Source organism: Oncorhynchus masou, chromosome 6 (assembly GCF_036934945.1).
Source record: "Oncorhynchus masou masou isolate Uvic2021 chromosome 6, UVic_Omas_1.1, whole genome shotgun sequence".
In the NCBI taxonomy this organism is placed as follows: domain Eukaryota; kingdom Metazoa; phylum Chordata; class Actinopteri; order Salmoniformes; family Salmonidae; genus Oncorhynchus; species Oncorhynchus masou.
In genome coordinates this window covers 20012692-20036557 of record NC_088217.1, presented here as the reverse complement: position 1 = coordinate 20036557, position 23866 = coordinate 20012692, and the positions used below count along the sequence as shown (strand labels likewise).

The window sequence follows — 23866 nt, the reverse complement described above, 5'->3', positions numbered from 1 at the left end:
GAAGTGGCCATCACAAAGTCCTGACCTCAATCCCATAGAAAATTAGTGGGCAGAACTGAAAAAGCGTGTATGAGCAAGGATGCCTGCAAACCTGACTCAGTTACACCAGCTCTGTCAGGAGGAATGGGCCAAATTCACCCAACTTATTGTGGGAAGCTTATTGAAGGCTACCTAAAATGTTTGACCCAAGTTAAACAATTTAAAGGCAATGCTACCAAATACTAAGTGAGTGTACGTAAACTTCTGACCCACTGGGAATGTGATGAAAGAAATAAAAGCTGAAATAAATAATTTTCTCTACTATTATTCTGACATTTCACATTCTTAAAATAAAGTAGTGATCCTAACAGACCTAAGACAGGGAATTTTTTACAAGGATTATATGTCAAGAATTGTGAAAAACTGAGTTTCAATGTATTTGGCTATGGTGCATGTAAACTTCTGACTTCAACTGTAGGTAGGGGTGAAGTGACTATGCATAGATAATAATCTGTGAGTAGCAGCAGTGTACAAAACAAATGGAGGGGGGGATCAATGTAAATAGTCCGGTGGCCATTTGATTAATTGTTCAGCAGTCTTATGGCTTGGGGATAGAAGCTGCTGAGGAGCCTTTTGGTCTTAGACTTGGCACTCTGGTACAGCTTTCTGTGCGGTAGCAGAGAAAACAGTCTATGACTTGGGTTACTGGAGTCTCTGACAATTTAATGGGCTTTCCTCTGATACAGCCTATTATATAGGTCCTGGATGGCAGGAAGCTTGGCCCCAGTGATGTACTGGGCCGTAAGCACTACCTTCTGTAGCTCCTTACGGTCAGATGCTGAGCAGTTAATCCATACTTCTGACCTTTTTCAGTGAACGTTACCTTCTTATACAGGATTGTTTGTATATGTGAGAGTATAGTGTATGGTATTAATTGTGTAGAAAGAGAAGCCATCTTAAATAAATACGAGTTAGATGTAAGAGAAGAAAACCAAGGTATTGTGAAACGCCAGGTGTGGATGGTGAGAGATGAACACAATACCATCCTCTAATCTGTCATTATTCAAGTCTGGACCACAATGATGCTCTGTGATCACACCATGAGGATACTTTGGAACAAAAAGGATAGTGTTTTTTTTTTTACACCATCTCTTTGTTTTATTGATCATCAACATCTGTTTCATTGTTCATTTCCAAAATGTTACAAAAGAGGTAAGAGTAAGAATATACTATAAAGTATGCATGCAAGCTTCCTAACTGCTTCAATAACAAAATGTTGAAGGATCATTTGATATGTATGCCTGGTCCTATAGACATTCTTCAGTGGGCATTCGATACAGGAAACAAGATAACAAACAATTGTTTGATTTTATAATTGTCATTGTTAAAATGCATGATAGAATTGGACCATTTTAAACACAATAAAACCACACAATTTAAAACGTATTTCCATTGTGGTCCCCTTGAAAATACACAATGTTGGATGTTGACTGGTTGAAAGCCGTGGTATATTTAAGCAATAAGGCCAGAGGGGGGTGGTATATGGCCAATATACTACAACTCAGGGCTTTTCTTAGGCACAACGTGGCATGCCTGGATACAACCCTTAGCTCTGGTATTTTGGCCATATGCCACAAACCCCTGAGGTGCCTTATTGCTTAAATATACCAAGGATATGACCCATAATTACTTCCTTACTATTGTAATTACGTTTGTAACCTCAGGGGTTTGTGGTATATTGCCAATATACAACAGCTACGGACTGTATCCAGGAACTCCGCGTTGCGTCGTGCATAAGAACAGCCCTTGGCCGTGGTATGTAGGTCATATACCACACCCCCTCGGGGGCCTTATTGCTTAAATATACCACAGGTATGATGCATAATTACTTGTTTACTGTTCTAATTACATTGGTAACCAGTTTATAATATAATTAAGGCACATCAGGAGTTTGCTTTATATGGGCTAAGGGCTGTATCAAGGCACGCCGCGTTGCACCTAAGAACAGCCTTTAGCTGTGGTAGTTTGGCAATATATAACACCTCGTCGGGCTTTATTGCTTAATTATAACATCTCAAATAAATCTCATCAATAGGGAGGAAACAGTAAAAGGAATAAAATAGATGACCAAGTAATGTTCATTGATACAATTATACTTTCTTTTAGCTTGTGTAGTTTTAAAGCATTTTACCCATAAACCATTTATTTCCCCTTAAGGTTTCTTAAAACTCCCGAGTGTAGGGATGGATTTAACAAGGTTTGGTACACCATTCCATTCTTCTGCACCAGTTTTAAGGAAATAATTATTTCCCCAGCAATCCCACAGGACAAAAACTGGTTTAATCAACATATATGTTTTTGTTGAAATGATGTGGAAACAATGTGATGACTTTGAATCTACGTGGAAAAATGATCATATTTGCAAAAAGTCATCAACATACAGGATTTTTTTTCACCCAACTTGGTACCTAAATCCAATGTCATGGTGAAATGTTTTGCTGATTTCCTTTTGAATTCACGTTGGTTTACAAAAATGTAAAATAGATGTTGAACTGACGTCTGTGCCTAATGTAATCCTACTATAGCACAGCAGTCTAATATTGGCAACACTGGCTCTGGTATGATGGCTATGAGGGTCTACAATAACATTTAAATAACCAGACAATACAAGATACCAAACCACAGCTCACTATATACAAATACACAACAAGTTCTACAAAATTAAATTAATCTTCTAAATCTCTCATATTATCAACACCAAAGTGAGTTATTGAACAGTTCCATATCAGAATGAATCCATAATTTTACTCCTTTGTCCAAGACAGTTTAGTAGACGGTGTCTTTTCAGATAGTAAAGCCCTCTGAAAGTATTTTTACAAACATAGCAGGTATGATGTTGCTGCTTGGAGTGGCTCTGAATGAGCTTTAGTAGGGCAGATGCTTCAGACCAGCCGAGTTTCCACTTGGAGCGCCCAGAAACATGGCTCTCCTGCTTGGGTGTGTTATTGTGGCGGCGGGTGTTGAGGTACTCCAGCCACTTGTTTCTATGGTTTTGCTCATGCTTCTTGAGGTTTTCTGCAATGTGGAATACTTTGTAACACATTGAGCATGAGAAGGACCTTTCAGTAGAATGTGTGTACTTGTGGTGCTTCAGATGATCCGCCCGGCTGAAGCTTAGGCCACACTCCTCACATTGGAACACCTTACCTGCCTTTGTGTGAGTGTGATATCTATGTCTCCGGAGAGAGTTACGGTCCTTGAACGTTGTCCCACAAGCCTTACAAAGATAACTTCTCAACAGTGTGTGCATTTTACCGAGGTGGGTCTTTAAATCCTCCTGCCGCCCAAATGTATCTCCATAACAATGACTAAGGTGAGGTTTCTCATTGGTGTGCAGGTTCTCATGCCGTCTCAAATGCTCTCGCCTCTTGAACTTTGTACCGCAATATGAACAAACATGGGGAGTTTTGGCCGAATGGATCATTCTGTGTTTCCCCAGCTTTTCCCCAGTACTACATTTCTTGCCACACTGGTGGCATTTATAAACATCTGGTCCTGGATGATCAACTTCATGATGCAACATCAGTTCCTTTTGATGTTCACATCGCTTCTCACGCAGTTGGCAGATGTGATTTCTCACCTGATGAGTCTTTTCATGCGTCCGCAACTCTCCTGGATCCCTGAATCCAACGCCACAATCAAAACAGATAAAGGAACTGCCAGAATGAGAACAGCTGTGGCGCTTTAGGTGATCTTTTCGGCCAAAGTCAAGTCCACATTTTTCACAGTGGTGCAGCTTGGAGGCTTTTACGTTGCTCTCCCGAATTCTCCTAGAGTCTTTGCGATCCTTTAAACATTTCCCACAAAAATTAAAAGAAACATGATATATGAAACAGTCCCCACAATCTTTGCAAATAAATTGTCTCGATACATCTTCCACTGTCTCTCCTACAGTGTTTAAGTCTATTTCAGTTGCCCCCAGATCCCTTTGTGTCGGCAAGCCTTTCAAGGTGTCTTTAATGATACATGTCCTGACATTGCCTACTGCTTTTAGGGTTTTGCGGTATTGGTCTGGGTGCATTTCCCTGGCATGATTCTCAAACTCCAGTCCACTGGCGAGCTTTAGGACACAGAGTTGACAATAGAAAATATCCCCCTGTTGGCTCACCCTACTTGCCTCTATGAAAGCCTTTACATGCTTACGCAGGTGGAAGCACTTATGCTTTTGGAAAATATCAGCCTTCTCAAAATGACGGTCACATTCACAGCACGTTAAAGAAAATGTGTTTTTACGCAAGTTATTTTCCCGATGATACATTTTCTCGTGTTTGGTGCAAGCTTTAAGCTTGTTGAATGCTCTACCACAAACTGGACATCTAATCTGTTGTTTCACTTCCGGTCCGTGCTCCTGTTTAGGAGGCACTATTTCACTTTTGCCCTGTGCCCAAGCATGTCTTTTCTGGTGTTTTTGGTAAGATTTGAAAAACTTAAAAACCTTCCCACAGTCCAGACAAGGAAACGGAGGAGAACGGTTAGAGTCAGCCGGAAAAGGAGGAGAACGGTTAGAGTCAGCCGGAAAAGGAGGAGAACGGTTAGAGTCAGAAGGAAAAGGAGGAGAACGGTTAGAGTCAGAAGGAAAAGGAGGAGAACGGTTAGAGTCAGGTGTTTGCTGCTCTGCAGTGTTGGCTAGTTCATCATCAGAAGATATTAGAATACATGCATCCTGATCCTCAGTATCATTGCTGTTCTTCCTTTTTTTCTTGGTGGCCCTTACACAAGTTTCTGTGTCATCTTTCCTATTGCCTTCAAGACGTACAATAATCTCAGAACTTGAAGGGTTCCTCTGTTTTTTTCTGCTTTTTTTGGTTATCCTGTGAGTCGTCTCATGCTTTATGAAAGAAGTTAGGTATTTGAACCCCTTACCACAGTGCCTGCAGGTGTGAAGGCCTTTCACTTTCTGATTGACATTTAAGCCTACTGCTATGATTGACTTTCCATTTCCTCTCAGTCTTGGTACAATGTGAGTGGCCTGGTGCTTTGTGAATGAAGTTAGGTATTTAAACTCCTTCCCACAAGTCTTGCAGGTGTACAGGGCTTTGATATGAGTTTCCTCATGTTTTCGAAATGAAGTTAGGTATTTGAACACCTTCCCACAAGTCATGCAGGTGTGCAGGGCTGAGACACCTTCTGTTTCCATTGACTTGGCTTTCGGTCTTCCTCTCTCACTTGCTACATCACATATTGAATGAGAGCTTATGAAGTGCTGCTCCAGCTCTGGTTCACTAGTGAAGGAGGCTTCGCAGGCATCACATGGAAAGAACTGGAGTTCCACATTCGCAAAACCTTTAAAAAAGACAGAGGCAACAAGTACAACATTTAGATTATTTTGACCTCACAGTTAACCCAGTTAATAACAAGTTAGCCTAACCCACAAACCAATACCCTTGTTCTTTTCTTACCATGCCCATCATCATTATGAAAGTCAGCATCCATCTCCATGTCTAGGCTGCCATGGTTACTTTCAGGTAGGTTGTCTTTTACCTCGAGAACAAGCAAGTCTGGAGAGACGTCTGAGATCTCCAGGGTCATTATCTCTCCATTGGCATATCCAGATAGTGAGCTAGAAAGGTCCTCCCTCTCCAAATCAATGGACTCCATGTTATCGTCTTATTCTGAGACGTATCACCAAAGAAGCACACAAACACACAAAAATAAATCTACAAACATCTTTCTAAATGTTAGATAAAGAATCCCTTCTCATTGTTGATAGGCACACGAGATGTGCACTTTTCAATTGAGAAGCAAAGCAGAATGCAAATTATCAGAGGATCTCAAAGTTGAACGCTATCATGGCCAAACTAACTCAATTATTTGGTTTGAAGTTACTTTAATATTATTGAGATAAAAAAATAAATTACATTGCACGGTTGATATCACATCCATTGACTGTTAGCTAGCTAGCTGTGGGTAAAGTTAGCGGATGTTGGCGAAAAAAAAAACGAACCATGGATTCGGTTTTCTACCATAGACTACTTTCAGGATGAGGAACCATCTAATCATCTAAATAACAAACTTCCGCAGAGAGACAGAAAGCACGATAGCTATGCCTAACAAATTCACAAATTTACCAGATACAAACCTAATACAACATCGAGTCACTCCGTTCTTTTTCTGCCGTGGTTACCCGGTCAAGACTAGAAGGTATCCAGCTTTGGTCAAATTAACACCAAAAGTTGATTTATTTAGCATTTTACTAACACTAACCATAACTCTTATCATAACCTTAACACAAGTATCCTAACCTGCTACGTTCATTCTCTTAACCTGCTTCGTAAATTATCATAACCTACTGCAAAAAGTCAAATATGATGTTAATTTGACAAAAGCTGCATCCCGTCTAGCCCTAACCTGGCTTTTACCCCGCCATATTGTTGTGCAGCCCACAAATGTGTTCGATTAGAAACAACAATTTATTTGATCTAAATGAAAAACGTTTCATTATAATATCTTGTAGATGTCATAGTTCAGTAGTTAATTATTCCATAATTGATACTGAGCTATATTAATTGTATATGTTTTACACGTACCTGGATTTGTCTTGGAACGAAAACAACGCATAGTAATAGTTGTTTTCCGGAATTATTTATGTGAAACACACTTTATATCTGCCACTGCAAATAGCAAAGGATTTCACTACGCATCCATTCGCTACTGTCTTAGACTAATATCAACTGCGGGCACCCAGCTATTTATGAGGTATATTTTCAAATAATTGTATGTTAGCTATGAAATTTGTGTCACGGGACGAATGACTGTCGTGAAGAAGGCTTATATCATGCATGTTAGCTAGTTAGGTACCTAGGTAGCTAACAACGTTAGCTTAATTTCACATGGATGGTTGTATTGACACTGGAACTATTTCGTGTCCTACCTTCGCTGCCATTCAGTTCAGCACTACTAGCCACTAACTTTATCATAATAATGTTCATTGCTTTAAACATAATCATTAAAATATACAAGTGTCATACAAGCATTAATTATGGAGTACTCCACAGGCAAATACTCACCTCTTTATGGATATTTTAGTATATCAGAAAGTACTTATGGACATTTTGTTGGCTTCTTACTAAATCCCAAATCTCTGTTATTCTCTCCAGATCAACCAACTTTGGCTGAAATGAATTTTCTACGTAACCGTCTTGTTGTGCTGGGCCTGGTGTTGCTGGCCACTGTTCTGTTGTACCTGCTACTGCCGTCCATTCGTCAGGGCAGCATGGAGCCTTCGCTGGATGTCCAGAGGATGGGCCTGGTGGCTGTCTCTCCTCCTCCGCCTCCTGCCATCAACGTGTCCGTCCGCACAGGGCAGCTACCCGGGGACCCTCCACTCTTCTTCAGGGAAGCGTTGCCGGTCGATGGATCTGGTAGGCAGATACTGCCCAGGTGAGGGTAGTCACCTCCAGCAGCAGTAAAAATGGTCAGACATCCACACACCGAACCCCCTCCTCATACAAATTAGCCTAGCCCAGCAACCTCTTATCTGGAAACTGCATAAAGTAAGAATTGCAGAGAACCCAAGCCCATGTAAACAGATTTACCTAAAGATGTGTTGATGCATAAGCACTGTAGTTACTCAATAATTATGATTACCCTGTGCAACTGTTAGTCACTGGATTGCCATTACAGTAGTGCGGGAGGACTGAAATAAATAGTGACTTAAACACCTGGTTGTCTTTCCTATACAGGCTGCAAGTGGTCCTTCTCCATGGCCAAGCTTTCTCTTCCAAAACCTGGGAGGAACTGGGCACCCTGGCCTTGCTGGCCACAAACGGATACCAGGCCTTGGCTGTGGACCTACCAGGTTCGAGCTACGATAACATTCAAGCCTGAGAATGTTATGTTGTTTAACTGGCTGAAATGCAGTTAAAGCCCACTTAAAGCTGGAATCCTTAATGGTGAAACTGCCACATCTGTTTGGGATTTTACAACAACAAAGAAGTTACTTCAAACAACCAACACTGCTTTTTTCCCTCAGAAATCATTGCATGTACGATAGAACAGTATGTAATGATTTTTTTTTAACCACGATGCTGGATGCTCTTTTCCTCTGTTTCAACAACGAAACAATAACAAATGTTACTGCAGAATTTCAGCTTTAACTGTGGTTTAATGTGCTGCACGGTGTTGTTCGCTGTGTAGCACAGCATCACTGACCCAACTGTTGGAAATGGCAGTGTGAAGGAGTTGGAAGGGAACACTATAATTACTGAACTTAAGTACATATCAAGTTAGGTTCCTTGGTTCTCATTGAATTCTACAAATGTTTTTTTTTTACACCCACACAAAATGCCAAAATGGGATGGAGAATGTATTTTATAATGCTTTATCAGTTATTTATCTTCTCTCTCGCTCTCTTTTCTCCCTCCAGGATTTGGGAACTCTCCAGACTCGGATGCTGTGAAGACAGACCAGCATCGGGTAGACCTTCTGGGGAGGTTTATGGAGGCTTTGGGCGTGAGGACAGCGGTGCTGCTCAGCCCCTCTATGAGCGGCCACTACTCCATCCCCTTCCTTATGAAACACAGTGCCCAGCTGCACGGCTTCATCCCCATAGCCCCAGTAGGAACCCGCAGCTACACCCCTCAGCAGTACCAGAGCATCCAGGTGAGAGCTGTAATTCTGGGTGGATGGGAGTTTAGTCTGATACATAAACCTAATAAAAGCAAAGAACTGGATGAATTTTTGCGTGGAACTAGATACTTTTTTGGGGTGTGAACCAGCTTCCAGTGGGACGCTTCTAGTAGTAGCAGTGGAAGCAGTGCGAAAATGTCACTGTAAAGATGGCAATGATTACTTGAAGGCATACAGGGCCTTGAGAAAGTATTCATACCCCTTGACTTATTCCACATTTTGTTGTTACAGCCTGAATTCAAAATGTATTAAATGTTTTTTTCTCACCCGTCTACATACAATAAACCAAAGTGAAAACACATTTTAGAAATGTTTACTAATTTAAAATTAAATACATAAATATGTAATTTACATAAGTATTCACACCCCTGAGTCAATACTTTGTTGAAGCACCATTGGTAGCGATTACAGCTGTGAGTTTTTCAGGATAAGTTTTAATAGCTTTTCACACCTGGATTGTGCAATATTTTCCCATTTATTTAAAATTAATTATTCAAGCTCTGTCAAATTGGTTGTTGATCATTGCTAGACATCCATTTTCAGGTCTTGCCGTGGATTTACAAGTATATTTAAGTCAAAACTGTAACTTGGCCACTGTCTTCCTGGTAAGCAACTCCAGTGTAGATTTGGCCTTGTGTTTTAGGTTATTGTTCTGCTGAAAAGTGAATTAATCTCCCAGTGTCTGGTGGAAAGCAGACTGAACCATGTTTTCCTCTAGGATTTTGCTTGTGCTTAGCTCCATTCCCATTTATTTTTTATCCTAAAAACTCCCCAGTCCTTAACGATTACATGCATACTTATAACATGATGCAGCCATCACTATGCTTGAAAATATGGAGAGTGGAACTCAGTAATGTGTTGTATTGGATTTGCCCCAAACTTAACACTTTGTAGTCAGGACAAAAAATGAATTATTTTTGCCACATTTTTTGCTGTATTACTTTATTGCCTTGTTGCAAACAGGATGTATGTTTTGGAATATTTTGTATTCTGTAAAGGCTTTGTTCTTTTCCCTCTGTCAACTAGGTTAGTATTGTGGAGTAACTACAATGTTGTTGATCTATCCTCAGTTTTTCTCCTATCAAAGCCATTAAACTCTTAACTGTTTTTAAGTCACCATTGGATTCATGGTGAAATTTCTGAGCGATTTCCTTCATCTCCGGCAACTGAGTTAGGAAGGATGACTGTATCCTTAGTGTGATGGGTGTATTGATATACCATTCAAAGTGTAATCAATAACTATTCCTTTTTCTTTTACCCATCTACCAATAGGTGCCCTTCTTTGCAAGGCATTGGAAAACCTCACTCGCCTTTGTGGTTGAATCTGGGTTTTAAATTCACTGGGGGACCTTACAATTATCTGTATGTGTGGGGTACAGAGTTGAGGTAGTCATTCAAAAATCATGTTAAAATATATTATTGCACACAGAGTGAGTTCATACAACTTATTATGTGACTTGTTAAGCCCATTTTACCCCTGAATGTATTTAAACTTGCCATAACAAAGGGGTTGAATACTAATTTACTCGAGGCATTTCAGCTTTTTATTGTTTATTAATTTGTAAAAAGAAAAACATACAACACTTTGACATTATGGGGTAACGAGTGACCAAACAAATCTATATTTATTCCATTTTAAATTCGGCTGTAACAAAAAAAATGTGGAACAGGTCAAGGGGTCTGAATACGTTCTGAAGGCACTGTACATTTTGTTTACTTTTAAGGGTTACTGTATATAGTCACTCTTAAGCAGTTAGTATCTGACATAATGGTCTTGGGCACAGCTAAATGTTTCTCTTGGCACGGAGAAATACACCAATAACAGCAGGTCTTGTCGTCTTAGATCAGTGGAAGTCCGTGATTGGTTTAAGGTTACCCCTGACTGGGCTCACACACAATCATAGTTGGTGTGTTTTAACTCTATTCACAATTAAATTAAATTACTCAGAGCCTCTATCAGTAATAAATCAGTGTCATTTTTCTGATATGGATATTTACAGGTTTTGTTTACATAAAAAATGTCACTGACTAGTTTTGAATGTTGTGCAGCCATGCAAAATAACCACCAGGGAGCAGAATGGAGCTATGGGTACTTTATTTATTTATTTATTTTATTTAACCTTTATTTAACCAGTTAGGCTAGATGAGAGCAAGTTCTCATTTGCAACTGCGACCTGGCCAAGATAAAGCAAAGCAGTTCGACAGATACAACACATGGAATAAACAAACATACAGTCAATAATACAGTAGAAAAAGTCTATACTGTATGTGAAAATGAGGTAGGATAAGGGAGGTAAAGGCAATAAATAGGCCATGGTGGCAAAGTAACTACAATATAGCATTTAAACACTGGAATGGTAGATGTGCAGTAGATGAATGTGCAAGTCGAGATACTGTGATGCAAAGGAGCAAGATAAATAAATATATTCAGTATAGGAATGAGGTAGTTGGATGGGCTATTTGCAGATGGGCTATGTACAGGTGCAGTGATCTGTGAGCTGCTCTGACAGCTGGTGCTTTAAGCTAGTGAGGGAGATATGAGTCTTCAGTGATTTTTGCATTTCGTTCCAGTCATTGGCAGCAGAGAACTGGAAGGAAAGGCGGCCAAAGGAACAATTGGCTTTGGGGGTGACTAGAGAGATATACCTGCTGGAGCGCGTGCTGCGGGTGGGTGCTGCTTTGGTGACCAGTGAGCTGAGATAAGGCGGGGCTTTACCTAGTAGAGACTTGTAGATGACATGGAGGGTGGATGACCAGTGGGTTTGGTGACGAGTATGAAGCGAGGGCCAGCCAACGAGAGTGTACAGGTCGCAGTGGTGGGTAGTAAATGGGGCTTTGGTAACAAAACAGATTGCACTGTGATAGACTGCATCCAATTTGTTGAGTAGGGTGTTGGAGGCTATTTTGTAAATTACATCGCCGAAGTCGAGGATCGGTAGGATGGTCAGTTTTACGAGGGTATGTTTCGCAGCATGAGTGAAGGATCCTTTGTTGCGAAATTGGAAGCCAATTCTAGATTTTACTTTGGATTGGAGATGCTTAATATGAGTCTGGAAGGAGAGTCTACAGTCTAACCAAACACCGTGGTATTTTTCGTGACCTGTATCTGTAATGCATTTGCACAAATGACAGAATCTGTTTTTAGATGTTGAGAACAGCCTTTGAAATTTATTTTGACTCTAATCTGAGTAGCAATGCTGTCCACAAATTTATAGCAAAACACTAATGTAGGGTTGCAAAATTCTGGTAACATTCCTGATTGGAGGGTTTCCGATGTTCTTTCTTATTCCATCCTGATTCCAGGAATCATCCAACCTGGAGCTCTAGAAAATGTTGGGAAAGTGGCCAGAATTTTGCAGCTCTGAGTAGATGTATTGTTTCCTGATCCTTGATGCTCCTATGTCCCTGTTTAGACTCCTACTCTGATTGTGTTTGGAGCACTGGACACCAACCTGGGGGCCCAGTCCCACAAGAATCTCATGCAGCTCCCACACCACTCAGTCCTGAAGATGGAGGGGGCGCGCCATGCCTGCTACATGGACAAACCTTGGGAGTTCCACCAAGCACTGTTGGACTTTCTCAGCAAACTGGAGTGAGAGGGGGAGGAGGAAGATAGAGGGAAGGAAAAAATAGATAAACAGGGTTGTGTTTGCGTGGAAGTGGAGAAGTTATACACAAATAAGAAAAAGGGAAAGTAGTCCTCTGGGATAATAGGGCAAAGGCTGCTTTTGATATTACAAATTACCCCGGGCCCCCTAGTTATCCTGGTAGAGTGGCTTACTCCAGGCCACTAGCCACCCTGGTAGAGTGGCTTACTCCAGGCCACTAGACATCCTGGTAGAGTGGCTTACTCCAGGCCCCTGGCCGTCCTGGTAGAGTGGCTTACTCCAGGCCCCTAACCACCCTGGTAGAGTGGCTTACTCCAGGACCCTAGCCACCCTGGTAGAGTGGCTAACTCCAGGCCCCTAGCCACCCTGGTAGAGTGGCTTACTCCAGGCCCCTAGCCACCCTGGTAGAGTGGCTTACTCCAGGCCCCTAGCCACCCTGGAGGTGTGGCCCCTAGCCACCCTGGTAGAGTGGCTTACTCCAGGACCCTAGCCACCCTGGTAGAGTGGTTTACTCCAGGACCCTAGCCATCCTGGTAGAGTGGCTTACTCCAGGCCCCTAGCCACCCTGGTAGTGTGGCTAACTCCAGGCCCCTAGCCACCCTGGTAGATTGGCTAACTCCAGGCCCCTAGCCACCCTGGTAGAGTGGCTAACTCCAGGCCCCTAGCCACCCTGGTAGAGTGGCTTACTCCAGCCCCTAGCCACCCTGGTAGTTTGGCTTACTCCAGGCCCCTAGCCACCCTGGTAGAGTGGCTTACTCCAGGCCCCTAGCCACCCTGGAGGTGTGGCTAACTCCAGGACCCTAGCCACCCTGGTAGAGTGGCTTACTCCAGGACCCTAGCCACCCTGGTAGAGTGGTTTACTCCAGGACCCTAGCCATCCTGGTAGAGTGGCTTACTCCAGGCCCCTAGCCACCCTGGTAGTGTGGCTAACTCCAGGCCCCTAGCCACCCTGGTAGAGTGGCTAACTCCAGGCCCCTAGCCACCCTGGTAGAGTGGCTTACTTCAGCCCCTAGCCACCCTGGTAGTTTGGCTTACTCCAGGCCCCTAGCCACCCTGGTAGAGTGGCTTACTCCAGGCCCCTAGCCACCCTGGTAGAGTGTCTTACTCCAGGACCCTAGCCACCCTGGTAGAGTGGCTAACTCCAGGCCCCTAGCCACCCTGGTAGAGTGGCTTACTCCAGGCCCCTAGCCACCCTGGTAGAGTGGCTAACTCCAGGCCCCTAGCCACCCTGGTAGAGTGGCTTACTCCAGGCCCCTAGCCACCCTGGTAGAGTGGCTTACTCCAGGCCCCTAGCCACCCTGGTAGAGTGGCTTACTCCAGGCCCCTAGCCACCCTGGTAGAGTGGCTTACTCCAGGCCCCTAGCCACCCTGGTAGAGTGGCTTACTCCAGGCCCCTAGCCACCCTGGTAGAGTGGCTTACATTGCGATGCTTTTGCTGACATCCCATCAAATCGAGAGCAACTCTAAAAGAAGTTTACTCTTTGAGTTGAGCATGTAGAACAGAATATATGCAAATTCAAAGACTAGAAGCAAAGACTTGTTTTTTTCTACAGGCATCATTATTGGTTCCATGATGAAGATCAACATCAGTTAGTTGAGATGATGATGAAGAGCTTAAAGGAGATCTAAGGCGATAGTACCAGGGTCGTATTCATTCGTGCACACTGTAGCAAAGTGTTTTGTAACGGAAAACAAAGTTCAGGTAGTCCCTTCCTGTTTCATCCCTTTTGCTTCTGTTTGGTTCATAGTGAATACGAACGACCCTGTTTAGAGAAATTACCTGTGAAAATTGTGAGATCAGTTTAAAATACAATCTCTTGTGCGTTTTTTTGTTTGTTGAGGAGACAGAATCGATGGTTGCCAATTCACAACTGTATCTCATGGTACAGAAACTTGGATAAAGACTAACAATAACATTACGATATTTATTTATAGACTTCAGCTCCCTGTTAAAGCATGTTCACGATCATTCTGAATTTCTTGCTGAAGTGTGTGTGTGTGTGTGTGTGTGTGTGGGGGGGGGGGTCCAACGATGATTAAGGTATTTACTAAATGAGAAAGCTGTTGCAACCAGAGAAGTACACTCCGTTACATTTCTATGTTATGAGGATGACCACTATTTTAAGTTATGAGTTTGTACATATTAGATGATTTTGTTTCATCGGACAACAAGTTAAAGCCTCAAGTTAAATGGCTTAAACAATCATGAAAGGTATTTTGAGTTGTGCTGTTATTGCGCTTAAGTTCCTTTAATAAAGACTGCATAGAATATGTTCTGTATTTAGTTTTTGTCTATTTACAACAAGTACTCAGTGAAGCAAATATACAAAGACTGTACTGGTCAGAGAAAAATGTATGATTTGGAGATCGATTGCACATCCTTTATGCCGAATGTTCCAAGCAGAGAGGAAGAGGAGAAGTGAGAGGCGTCTCTTTAAGTAAGTGGTGTTTTTGCTTGTTTTTTCGCCCACCAAGCAAGTAGTTTTTGTATGGAGGTCAACGTGAGTGTGGAATTTGGTCATCTTATTTGTTATGTGAGGCTTATTTGATTGAAAAGACATTTTGTGATGTTTTAGGTTGTTACGAATGGATGATATAAATACACACGTGGCAAACCGGCAACTTGGAGAAAAAGTATTTTATATTTATGACCTGTTGGTCACACAATACCAGAATAAAAAAACAAGCTGGCGCACGCACACCCAGAAAAAATATTTTGTGTGGGGGTGCTGACCAACAGCCAATAAACTATAAAAATAGAGTTGAACACTCCATATATAAACTTCCAGTAATTTATTGGGTAAATCACCAACGTTTCGGCATCACTGCCTTCTTCAGGGCGACAATACCTGCCTTCTCATTGGCTAGAATGGTCCCACGTGATCTCGCCTCTCAATTCAGGGGCTTTATTGGCATGGGAAACGTATGTTAATATTGCCAAAGCAAGTGAAGTAGATAATACACAAAAGTGAAATAAACAATAAAAATGAACAGTAAACATTACACTCACAGAAGTTCCAAAATAACAAAGACATTTCAAATGTCAATGTAAACTGAGCAAAAAAAGAAACGTCTCTACATGCTTTTTAAGTAGGAAACACTGCTGATTTTGCAGGTTATCAAATACTTGTTCTCCCCACTGTATACAGTGTTGTAACGATGTGAAAGTACAAAAGGGAAAATAAACATAAATATGGGTTTTTATTTACAATGGTGTTGGTTCTTCACTGGTTGCCCTTTACTTGTGGCAACAGGTCACAAATCTTGCTGCTGTGATGGCACACTGGTATTTCACCCAGTAGATATTGGAGTTTATCCCAAAAGAAAATAATCTAATTCTTTGTGGATCTGTGTAATCTGAGGGTAATATGTGTCTCTAATATTGTCATATATTTGTCAGGAGGTTAAGAAATGCAGCTCAGTTTCCACCTCATTTTGTGGGCATGGTGCACATAGCCAGTCTTCTCTTGAGAGCCAGGTCCGCCTACCGCTGCCTTTCTCAATAGCACGGCTATGCTCACTGAGTCTGTACATAGTCAAAGCTTTCCTTATGTTTGGGTCAGTCACAGTGGTCAGGTGTTCTGCCACTGTGTACTCTCTGTTTAGGGTCAAGTAGCATTCTAGTTTGCTCTGTTTTTTGTTAATTACTTGACACATTGAAAATAATAATATTTTTGTTTCCTCATAATTTGGTGTCCTGGGGCTCTGTGGGGTCTGTTTGTGACCAGAGCCCCAGGACGACCTTGCTTAGGGGACTCTTCTCCAGGTTCATCTCTCTGTAGATTGTCTTTGTTATGGAAGGTTTGGGAATCGCTTCCTTTTAGGTGGTTGTTGAATTTAACCGCTCTTTTCTCTCTCTCTTCTGCTGCTTCCTCTCCTGAGGTCAGCGAATCATGAGAAATTACCATATCGGTCATTATATACGTATCAAGCCACTGCCTGTTCACCCAGCCACCATCTAGAAGGGAAAATAAATAAACATAAATATGGGTTGTATTTACAATGGTGTTTCTTCTTCACTGGTTGCCCTTTTCTTGTGGCAACAGGACACAAATCTTGCTGCTGTGATTGCAAACTGGTATTTCACCCAATAGATATTTTTTTTGTTCTTTGTGGGTCTGTTTAACCTGAGGGAAATATGTGGCTGTAATATGGTCATACGTACTCTGTTCCATGTCAGCAGACCTTTAAAAAAATATATATTTCACTGCGACCTGCTGCTGACTATCAGGCAGTGAAGCAGGCTGTTGCTGAGTGAGTGAGTGGTGGGGAAGGCTGCAGGGGTTTGAGTATGGGGGGTGATTCATGCCAGAATTTAGCCTCGTGAAGCTACTGATACCTCTCACCAAGACACCTAACGTCTTCCAAGCTTCATAAATTACCACCATGAATTAACATGGACTGTCAATTGAGACAAGTTTTTTTCTGAGGTCAAACTTCTGATGTGTTCACATCACGCTCATTTCATGTGACATGTACACATCATGTAGACATAGTGTTCACTTCGGGTAACGTAGCACTGACACATCACGTGTCAGTTTGCGTGTAGGTTTATTATGAATGATCTCACCATGAATGCCTTAACGTCTACATGACATCATTCTTTCCCGTCGTGTACATGCGTCACGTGTTAGTTTAAGTTAGTTTATTATTAAATGTCTCACAATGAACGTCTTACAAACGTCTACATGACTTCCACATGTACTTAATTTAGTAAAAAAATATTTTAAATTGCCAGAGTAATCTAATCAATTTAATAAGTCGATTAGCTAAAATAGGCATATCACCTCAATACAACAATTATTAGGCTAGTTGGTTTGCAGCCAACCACCATTACAGTGCAGATATACCTATTTCTCCAATCAATACGGACATAAGGGCTTCTTTGTTGGAGGTAGCCCTATTCAGAAATAAGAGGTAGCCTAGGTCTCTAGTGGCACATTTAAAACAACTCGAAAAAGGCAATCTCTAACTTCCGACTTCAATGTGTTCAAAAATACTGGGAACTATGAAAAAAACAAGCTCAGACAGGGATAGTTTTGAATGGTTAACCAACTCAGAAACTCTGGCATCTGTCTATTGCCTGGAAATCACTGATGTCATGATTTGACCTCGTTTTCCCCCCAGAGTTCGCAGTTTACTGGTTTAACAGACACAATCACTGTCACCATGCAATCATTAGACTATACATTTCTGTGGAAATTTCTTATGGTTAAAAGCAAAAAGCATATGCTACCCCTTGTTTACTTAGCCTTGGAAAACACAACGGTCGAGATTATATAAAACGATCTAGGCTATAACAATGATTAACGATACTAGTATTTCTGCATAGTCTACTAGTTTATCGAAGGTCTTGCTCAGCCTCAACATGGTTTCTTGGTAGACCTATAGGCTTATGAAAACATTCACTTTATATTTTTATTTTTTGTACCTTTTTTTCTCCCCAATTTCATGATTACGATCTTGTCTCATTGCTGCAATGGGCTCGGGAGAGGCGAAGATTGAGTCATGCATCCTCTGAAACATGACCCGTTTAATGCATTTGACACCATTCCACCTATTCCACTCCAGCCATTACCACAAGGATCCTTTGACTTTTTCACATGTTATATTTGTTCCCAATTAGGCTAAATGTAGTCCTATTAATACGCTTTTTTTTTTCCTATTAATTTGCATAGGCTAACCATTGTGATAATGATATTTACTATCTTAAGATGAATCAAATTGATATTTAAGCCCTTTTTTACATCAGCCGATTATCAAAGTGCTATTCTGCTTTTTTGAATAAACAGGCATCGCGGTAATACACCAAAGAAATTGTTTTCGATGCATCCCCACACACATTAATGTTACTTACCTTACAGATCACAAAGTCAGCTAATTTACACTCCATTCATTACATTAGCTTGTCTGGAATGTTGTTATTTTACATTGGCCGTCTCTTATCTACGCTGAAATAATATTATTTCAGTAGTCCTCTATTAAAAAAGAATCATAGCTCATTAGTCCTCCCTTGTGGTTGAATATATATTTACTGTAGGTCCTAGGATACAATGAATAATGTTAAACTAACAAATACCATCAAGGGATACGTTACAATTTACAATAATGAACAACCTGTGAAACAGCTGTGAAAACCAACCTGGCAATATTTAAGATTTAAATATATGAACGTTGATATTTTTGTTGGTACACTCACATGGCAATCATAGACTGAAATACTAAATAATAAATAATGATGACGTGTGGAATAGAGAAGAGGTGGGTGCTGTGTGGGTGGGAGGTTCTGCCTGTCACTTGTTCTCAACAAGCAGGCTGTCTCGGAAAGGAGACTCAAAGAGGGAGACTGCAAAGTCCAGGTCCTGCTGCTCTTTTTGTTCTGAGTGTTTGCAGTGCTAGTGTTTTTAGCTATCTCACATTATGTGTCCAGTATGATAGATCAATAACTTTCTCAGCAGATAATGACAACATGACAATAACAGTGGTTGTAGATGATGTTATGAAAAGTTGGAGGGTGGTTGGTAATAGAAGACATCATGTATTTGTATTTATTATGGATCCCCATTAGCTACTGCTAAGGCAGTTCCTGGAGTGCAGCAGCATTACGGCAGTCATACATTTTAAAAACCTTACAATACATCCATAACAGATTTCACAACATATTAAGTGTGTGCCCTCAGGTCTCTACTCTACTACCAATTATCTATAACAAAACAATCCATGTGTACATGTGTGTATAGTGTGTATGCTATTGTGTGTTTGTATGCATGTGTCTATGTTTGTGTTGCTTCACAGTCCCCACTGTCCCATAAGGTGTATTTCTCTCTGTTTTTTAAACCTAATTTTACTGATGGCATGAGTTACTTGATGTGGATAGAGTTCCATGTAGTCATGGCTCTATGTAGTACTCTGTACCTCCCATAGACTGTTCTGGACTTGGATCCATGTCTGGATTTTTGGCACAACCCCTAGGTCCTGGAGCAGAGTAAAGAAAAAGGATGATGAAGGCATCTGAAATTTCTGTACTTTCTTTCAACAACATTTTAGATCCTATTTGTTTTATATTCTATGAACAAAGGCTCTGTTTAGTTCAGGTAATATATTTAAATATGTGATGCCACAATAACATGTATTAAAGTGTTAATATTTGTATGAAAATAGTGTAAGAGACAGAGATGTAAACAAGCAAACAGGTTACAGGTTGATCAGTTATGTACAGTTATTGAATTATTTAATTTAAATGTTTGATTAGACATGCAATAATGTTATTGGCAGACAGAAAACGTAGGATACCTCACAAAAAACACATTGGTTAACAAAGCTTTGATTATGACCAAAGTCTATAGTTGCGATAACATTCTTGAATAATCTCTCTCTCTCTGTTCTAACTTACCACACATTCACATCGTAGCCTATCTGCATGAATCCGTCCTGTTAGAGCCTTTTCCTGTCAGTTTACTGTTAGCTAGCAATCTCAAGCCACAGCAGTGGCTAACGTTAACCAAAATGTTAGATACAAGTAGACCTGTCACGAGTGCGAACACCAGCCTTTGCAGCAGCAAAATAATGGAATAATGTGTCCCTGAACAAAGACGGGGTCAAAATCAAAAGTAACAGTCAGTATCTGGTGTGGCCACCAGCTGCATTAAGTGCTGCAGTGCATATCCTCCTCATGGACTGCACCAGATTTTCCAGTTCTTGCTGTGAGATGTTAACCTACTCTTCCACCAAGGCACCTGCAAGTTCCTGGACATTTCTGGGGGGAATGGCCCTAGCCCTCACCCTCTGATCCAACAGGTTCCAGACGTGCTCAATGGTATTGAGATCATGGCTCTTCGCTGGGCATGGCAGAACACTGACATTCCTGTCTTGCAGGAAATCACACACAGAACAAGCAGTATGGCTGGTGGCATTGTCATGATGGAGGGCCATGTCAGGATGAGCCTGCAGGAAGAGTACCACATGAGGGAGGAGGATGTCTTCCCTGTAACACACAGTGTTGAAATTGCCTGCAATGACAACAAGCTCAGTCCGATGATGCTATGACACACCGCCCCAGACCATGACGGACCCTCCACCTCCAAATCGATCCCGCTCCAGAGTACAGGCCTTGGTGTAACGCTTATTCCTTCGATGATAAACGCAACTCCGACCATCACCCCTGGTGAGACAAAACCTCGACTCGTCAGTGAATAGTACTTTTGCCAGTCCTGTCTGGACCAGCGACGGTGGGTTTGTGCCCATAGGCGACGTTGTTGCCGGTGATGTCTGGTGAGGACCTGCCTTACAACAGGCCTACAAGCCCTCAGTCCAGCCTCTCTCAGCCTATTGCGGACAGTCTGAGCACTGATGGAGGGATTGTGCATTCCTGATGAAACTCGGGCAGTTTTTGTTGCCATCCTGTACCTGTCCCGCAGGTGTGATGTTCGGATGTACCGATCCTGTGCAGGTGTTGTTACACGTGGTCTGCCACTGGGAGGAAGATTAGCTGTCCGTCCTGTTTCCCTGTAGCACTATATTAGGTGTCTTACAGTACGGACATTGCAATGTATTGATTGCCCTGGCCACATCTGCAGTCCTCATGCCTTCTTGCAGCATGCATAAGGCATGTTCACGCAGAAGAGCAGGGACCTTGGGCATCTTTCTTTTGGTGTTATTCAGAGTCAGTAGAAAGGCCTCTTTAATGTCCTAAGTTTTCAGAACTGTGACCTTAATTGCCTACCGCCTGTAAAATGTTAATGTCTGTTCCACTGGTGCATGTTCATTAATTGTTTATGGTTCATTGAACAAGCATGGGAAACAGTGTTTAAACCCTTTACAATGAAGATCTGTGAAGTTTTTTGGATTTTTACGATTTATCTTTGAAAGACAGGGTCCTGAAAATACGGTCCTGTTTCTTTTTTTGCTGAGTTTATTTTTCGATCTTGGTATTGTTTGCTCAATTTCACTTCTTGTGGCCTAAAATATTTGTCATTCAAAATGCATCTGTGAATGAGAATAGCATAGACTCTGACTTTCATAATTATTCCCAATTATTAATCTGTAACTTTAGGACATTAAACACTTTATTAGAATAGTTTGGAAAATATTCTTCATAACTTTAATTTGTGTTAATGCTTTTGTGATATTTCACTTAGTAGGATTAGGCTTTGGTTGTTTGGTTCGCAACGGCAAAGATTTATTTTCTTTCTGGCCTTCTTTCTGGCCTTTCTGCATCATTTCTGTATTATAGTGCTCTGCTCAAATGTAAGGTTTGTTAAAATTTCTCATTTGATTTTATATCATGCCATTGTTTCTTCTATCTCTCACATTATTACCTTAGCAGTGGCAATTTTAGCATGTAAATGTTGGTGGGATAAACATTCATATATTTTAGTTCATGCATGCCAGCTAAGCCACTACACAACACTAAACAATACATTAATTGCACTATAACAGTGACAAATGGTGCCCCAAACTGTTAGCGCCTACATAAAGCTGTCCCAACAGCAGAGCTTTCTTTTCAGCACCATGAATCCTTACCACTGCTCCACCTGGCTGCCAGCAGAGCCTTGTCTGGCAGCAAAACAGTTCATTCAGCCTTATTTACTTCTGTAAAAAAACAGCTGATATGGCTAACTCGCTTAAACAAATGTGGTTTCTACTGACAATTGAGATGTACAAACTATGGCATAAGGGGACGACGAGCGGATAAGAGGCAATCTGTAATTTAGATTAAGACGTTAATGAGCGAGCTAGGATGGACGAAGTCAATATAACTATTTGTTCAGCAGTTTTGAAATGTACAGTGACAGAATTCAGAACATGGGACGTTCTTACAATATTCTCCATGTACACCAAGTCGGTACCGTAGGATGAATAAAGAGGGCATATAAGCAGACAATGAAAGCTCTTACAATATTTGATGATTACATTTCTCTAAAACAGGTTATAGGCTACATGTGCACCACCAAGTCAGAATAGTAGGCTAAGTAATGAGGGGGAAAGGGACCAAATTATTAGGGTGAGGCACATGGGCTACTAACAGCTTACTACACAACATACACTTAGTATGACATTCTTAGCTACAGTATACATATCTCCCTGGCATATTACATAATTTATGCAGCAGCATACAAGACAAGGACTCACACTGTTGTGCTCACTTGAACAGGAAGGTGGTGCGGCGGTCCTGGTGGGCAAATTTTGTCATCAAACTTCGTCATCAATGTTTGGCATTCTCTGGATTTATGGTGCTTTCAAGACAACTGGGAACTGGTAAAAAAAAAACAGGTTGAATCAGTGATCTTCAGGTCGGCGCTCTAGAAAGAGGCCGAGATCCCGACTTGGAATTCTGAGTTGGATGACCCGTTCAAAACGTATTTTTCCAGTCAGAGCTCGTTTTTTTTCTAGAGTTCCCAGTTTTCTTGAACTCACTGAAGTCTGATATTTCCCAGTGCCGACTTCCCAGTTGTTTTGAACGCGTCAGAAGTCATCCTGGACTGACAGCATGGCCAATGTATTCAACCTTTTCTGGCCCATGGCATGTGAACATTTATCCTTTTAAGCTTAGAAAAGAGACCCTTAAACCCAGACGTGGACCACACACCCACTCCACTGAATAGCAGCCTAATGATTACTTTGCAACGCTTGTAGTTAGCCACAGAATCCTTCCACTTCCACCACTTATTGTTGAATTAGCGATTTCCAACTTGTTGTGTAATGTTTATGTCCAATGGCCGATGAGCACCGGTACATTTTATCTATAATTTCTCTTCATATGACAAGGATTGAAAAGGATTTGCCAATAGATTGTCGACGTGATTCATGATGATGACTACTTGTCTGGCTTGCTAGCTAAGATTTTAAAAGTATGATGTTTGGGGCTCCCAAGTGGTGCAGCGGTCTAAGGCGCTGCATCTCAGCACTAGATGCGTCACTACAGACCCTGGTTTGATTCCAGGCTGTATCACAACTGGCTGTGATTGGGAGTCCCAGAGTGCGGCGCATAATTGGCCCTGCGTCGTTAGGGTTTGACCGGGGTAGGCCGTCAAGGATTGGACCCTTTTTGTCAATTTCACCTAAAATGACATACCCAAATCTAACTACCTGTAACTCAGGCCCTGAAGCAAGGATATGCATATTCTTGATACAATTTGAAAGGAAACACTTTGTAGTTTGTGTAAATGTGAAAGGAATGTAGGAAAATAAAACACAATAAATCTGGTAAAAGATCATTCAAAGAAAAAACCAACTGTCCTTTTGTATTTTTTTATACCATCATCTTTGAAATGCAAGAGAAAGGCCATCATGTATTATTCCAGCCCAGCTGCAATTTAGATGTTGGCCACTAGATGGCAGCAGTGTATGTGATAAGTTTTAGACAGATCCAATGAACCATTGCATTTTTTTCAAAATCTTGTATCAAGACTGCCCAAATGTGCCTAATTGGTTTATAAATAACTTTTCATGTTTCAAAACTGTGCACTCTCTTCAAACAATAGCATGGTATTCTTTCACTGTACTAGCTACTGTATATTGGACAGTGCAGTTAGATTAACAGTATTTTAAGCTTTCTGCCAATATCAGATATGTCTATGCCCTGGGAAATT

At 41.3% G+C, this 23866-nt stretch overlaps 2 protein-coding genes across 3 annotated transcripts; one reads left to right on the top strand and one right to left on the bottom strand.

The window, feature by feature from the left end:
* Positions 1-1101: 1101 nt before the first annotated feature.
* Positions 1102-6410, bottom strand: LOC135541489 (zinc finger protein 43-like). Of its 2 annotated transcripts, none has more exons than XM_064967800.1 (3): positions 5898-6410; positions 5439-5651; positions 1102-5322 (listed from the first exon to the last, which is right to left on the bottom strand). In XM_064967800.1, the coding sequence occupies exons 2-3, from the start codon at positions 5635-5637 to the stop codon at positions 2765-2767; spliced, it is 2757 nt and encodes a 918-aa protein (XP_064823872.1). In that variant the 5' UTR covers positions 5638-5651; positions 5898-6410; the 3' UTR covers positions 1102-2764. The 2 variants fall into 2 exon arrangements, with proteins under 2 accessions (XP_064823872.1, XP_064823871.1); XM_064967799.1 differs by having other exon boundaries at positions 6119-6410.
* A 227-nt stretch (positions 6411-6637) lies between these two features.
* Positions 6638-12718, top strand: LOC135541495 (protein ABHD14A-like). Its single transcript, XM_064967809.1, has 5 exons — positions 6638-6735; positions 7137-7419; positions 7722-7837; positions 8405-8640; positions 12081-12718. The coding sequence occupies exons 2-5, from the start codon at positions 7157-7159 to the stop codon at positions 12261-12263; spliced, it is 798 nt and encodes a 265-aa protein (XP_064823881.1). The 5' UTR covers positions 6638-6735; positions 7137-7156; the 3' UTR covers positions 12264-12718.
* Positions 12719-23866: the final 11148 nt, after the last annotated feature.

Coding starts and splice junctions, on each gene's coding strand:
- LOC135541489 (XM_064967800.1), bottom strand. CDS start 5,637: ATGGAGTCCATTGATTTGGAGAGGGAGGACCTTTCTAGCTCACTATCT. Junction 5,323..5,438: donor TCATAATGATGATGGGCATG/GTAAGAAAAGAA, acceptor TCTTTTTTAAAG/GTTTTGCGAATGTGGAACTC.
- LOC135541495 (XM_064967809.1), top strand. CDS start 7,157: ATGAATTTTCTACGTAACCGTCTTGTTGTGCTGGGCCTGGTGTTGCTG. Junction 7,420..7,721: donor GGTAGGCAGATACTGCCCAG/GTGAGGGTAGTC, acceptor TTTCCTATACAG/GCTGCAAGTGGTCCTTCTCC. Junction 8,641..12,080: donor AGCAGTACCAGAGCATCCAG/GTGAGAGCTGTA, acceptor GTCCCTGTTTAG/ACTCCTACTCTGATTGTGTT.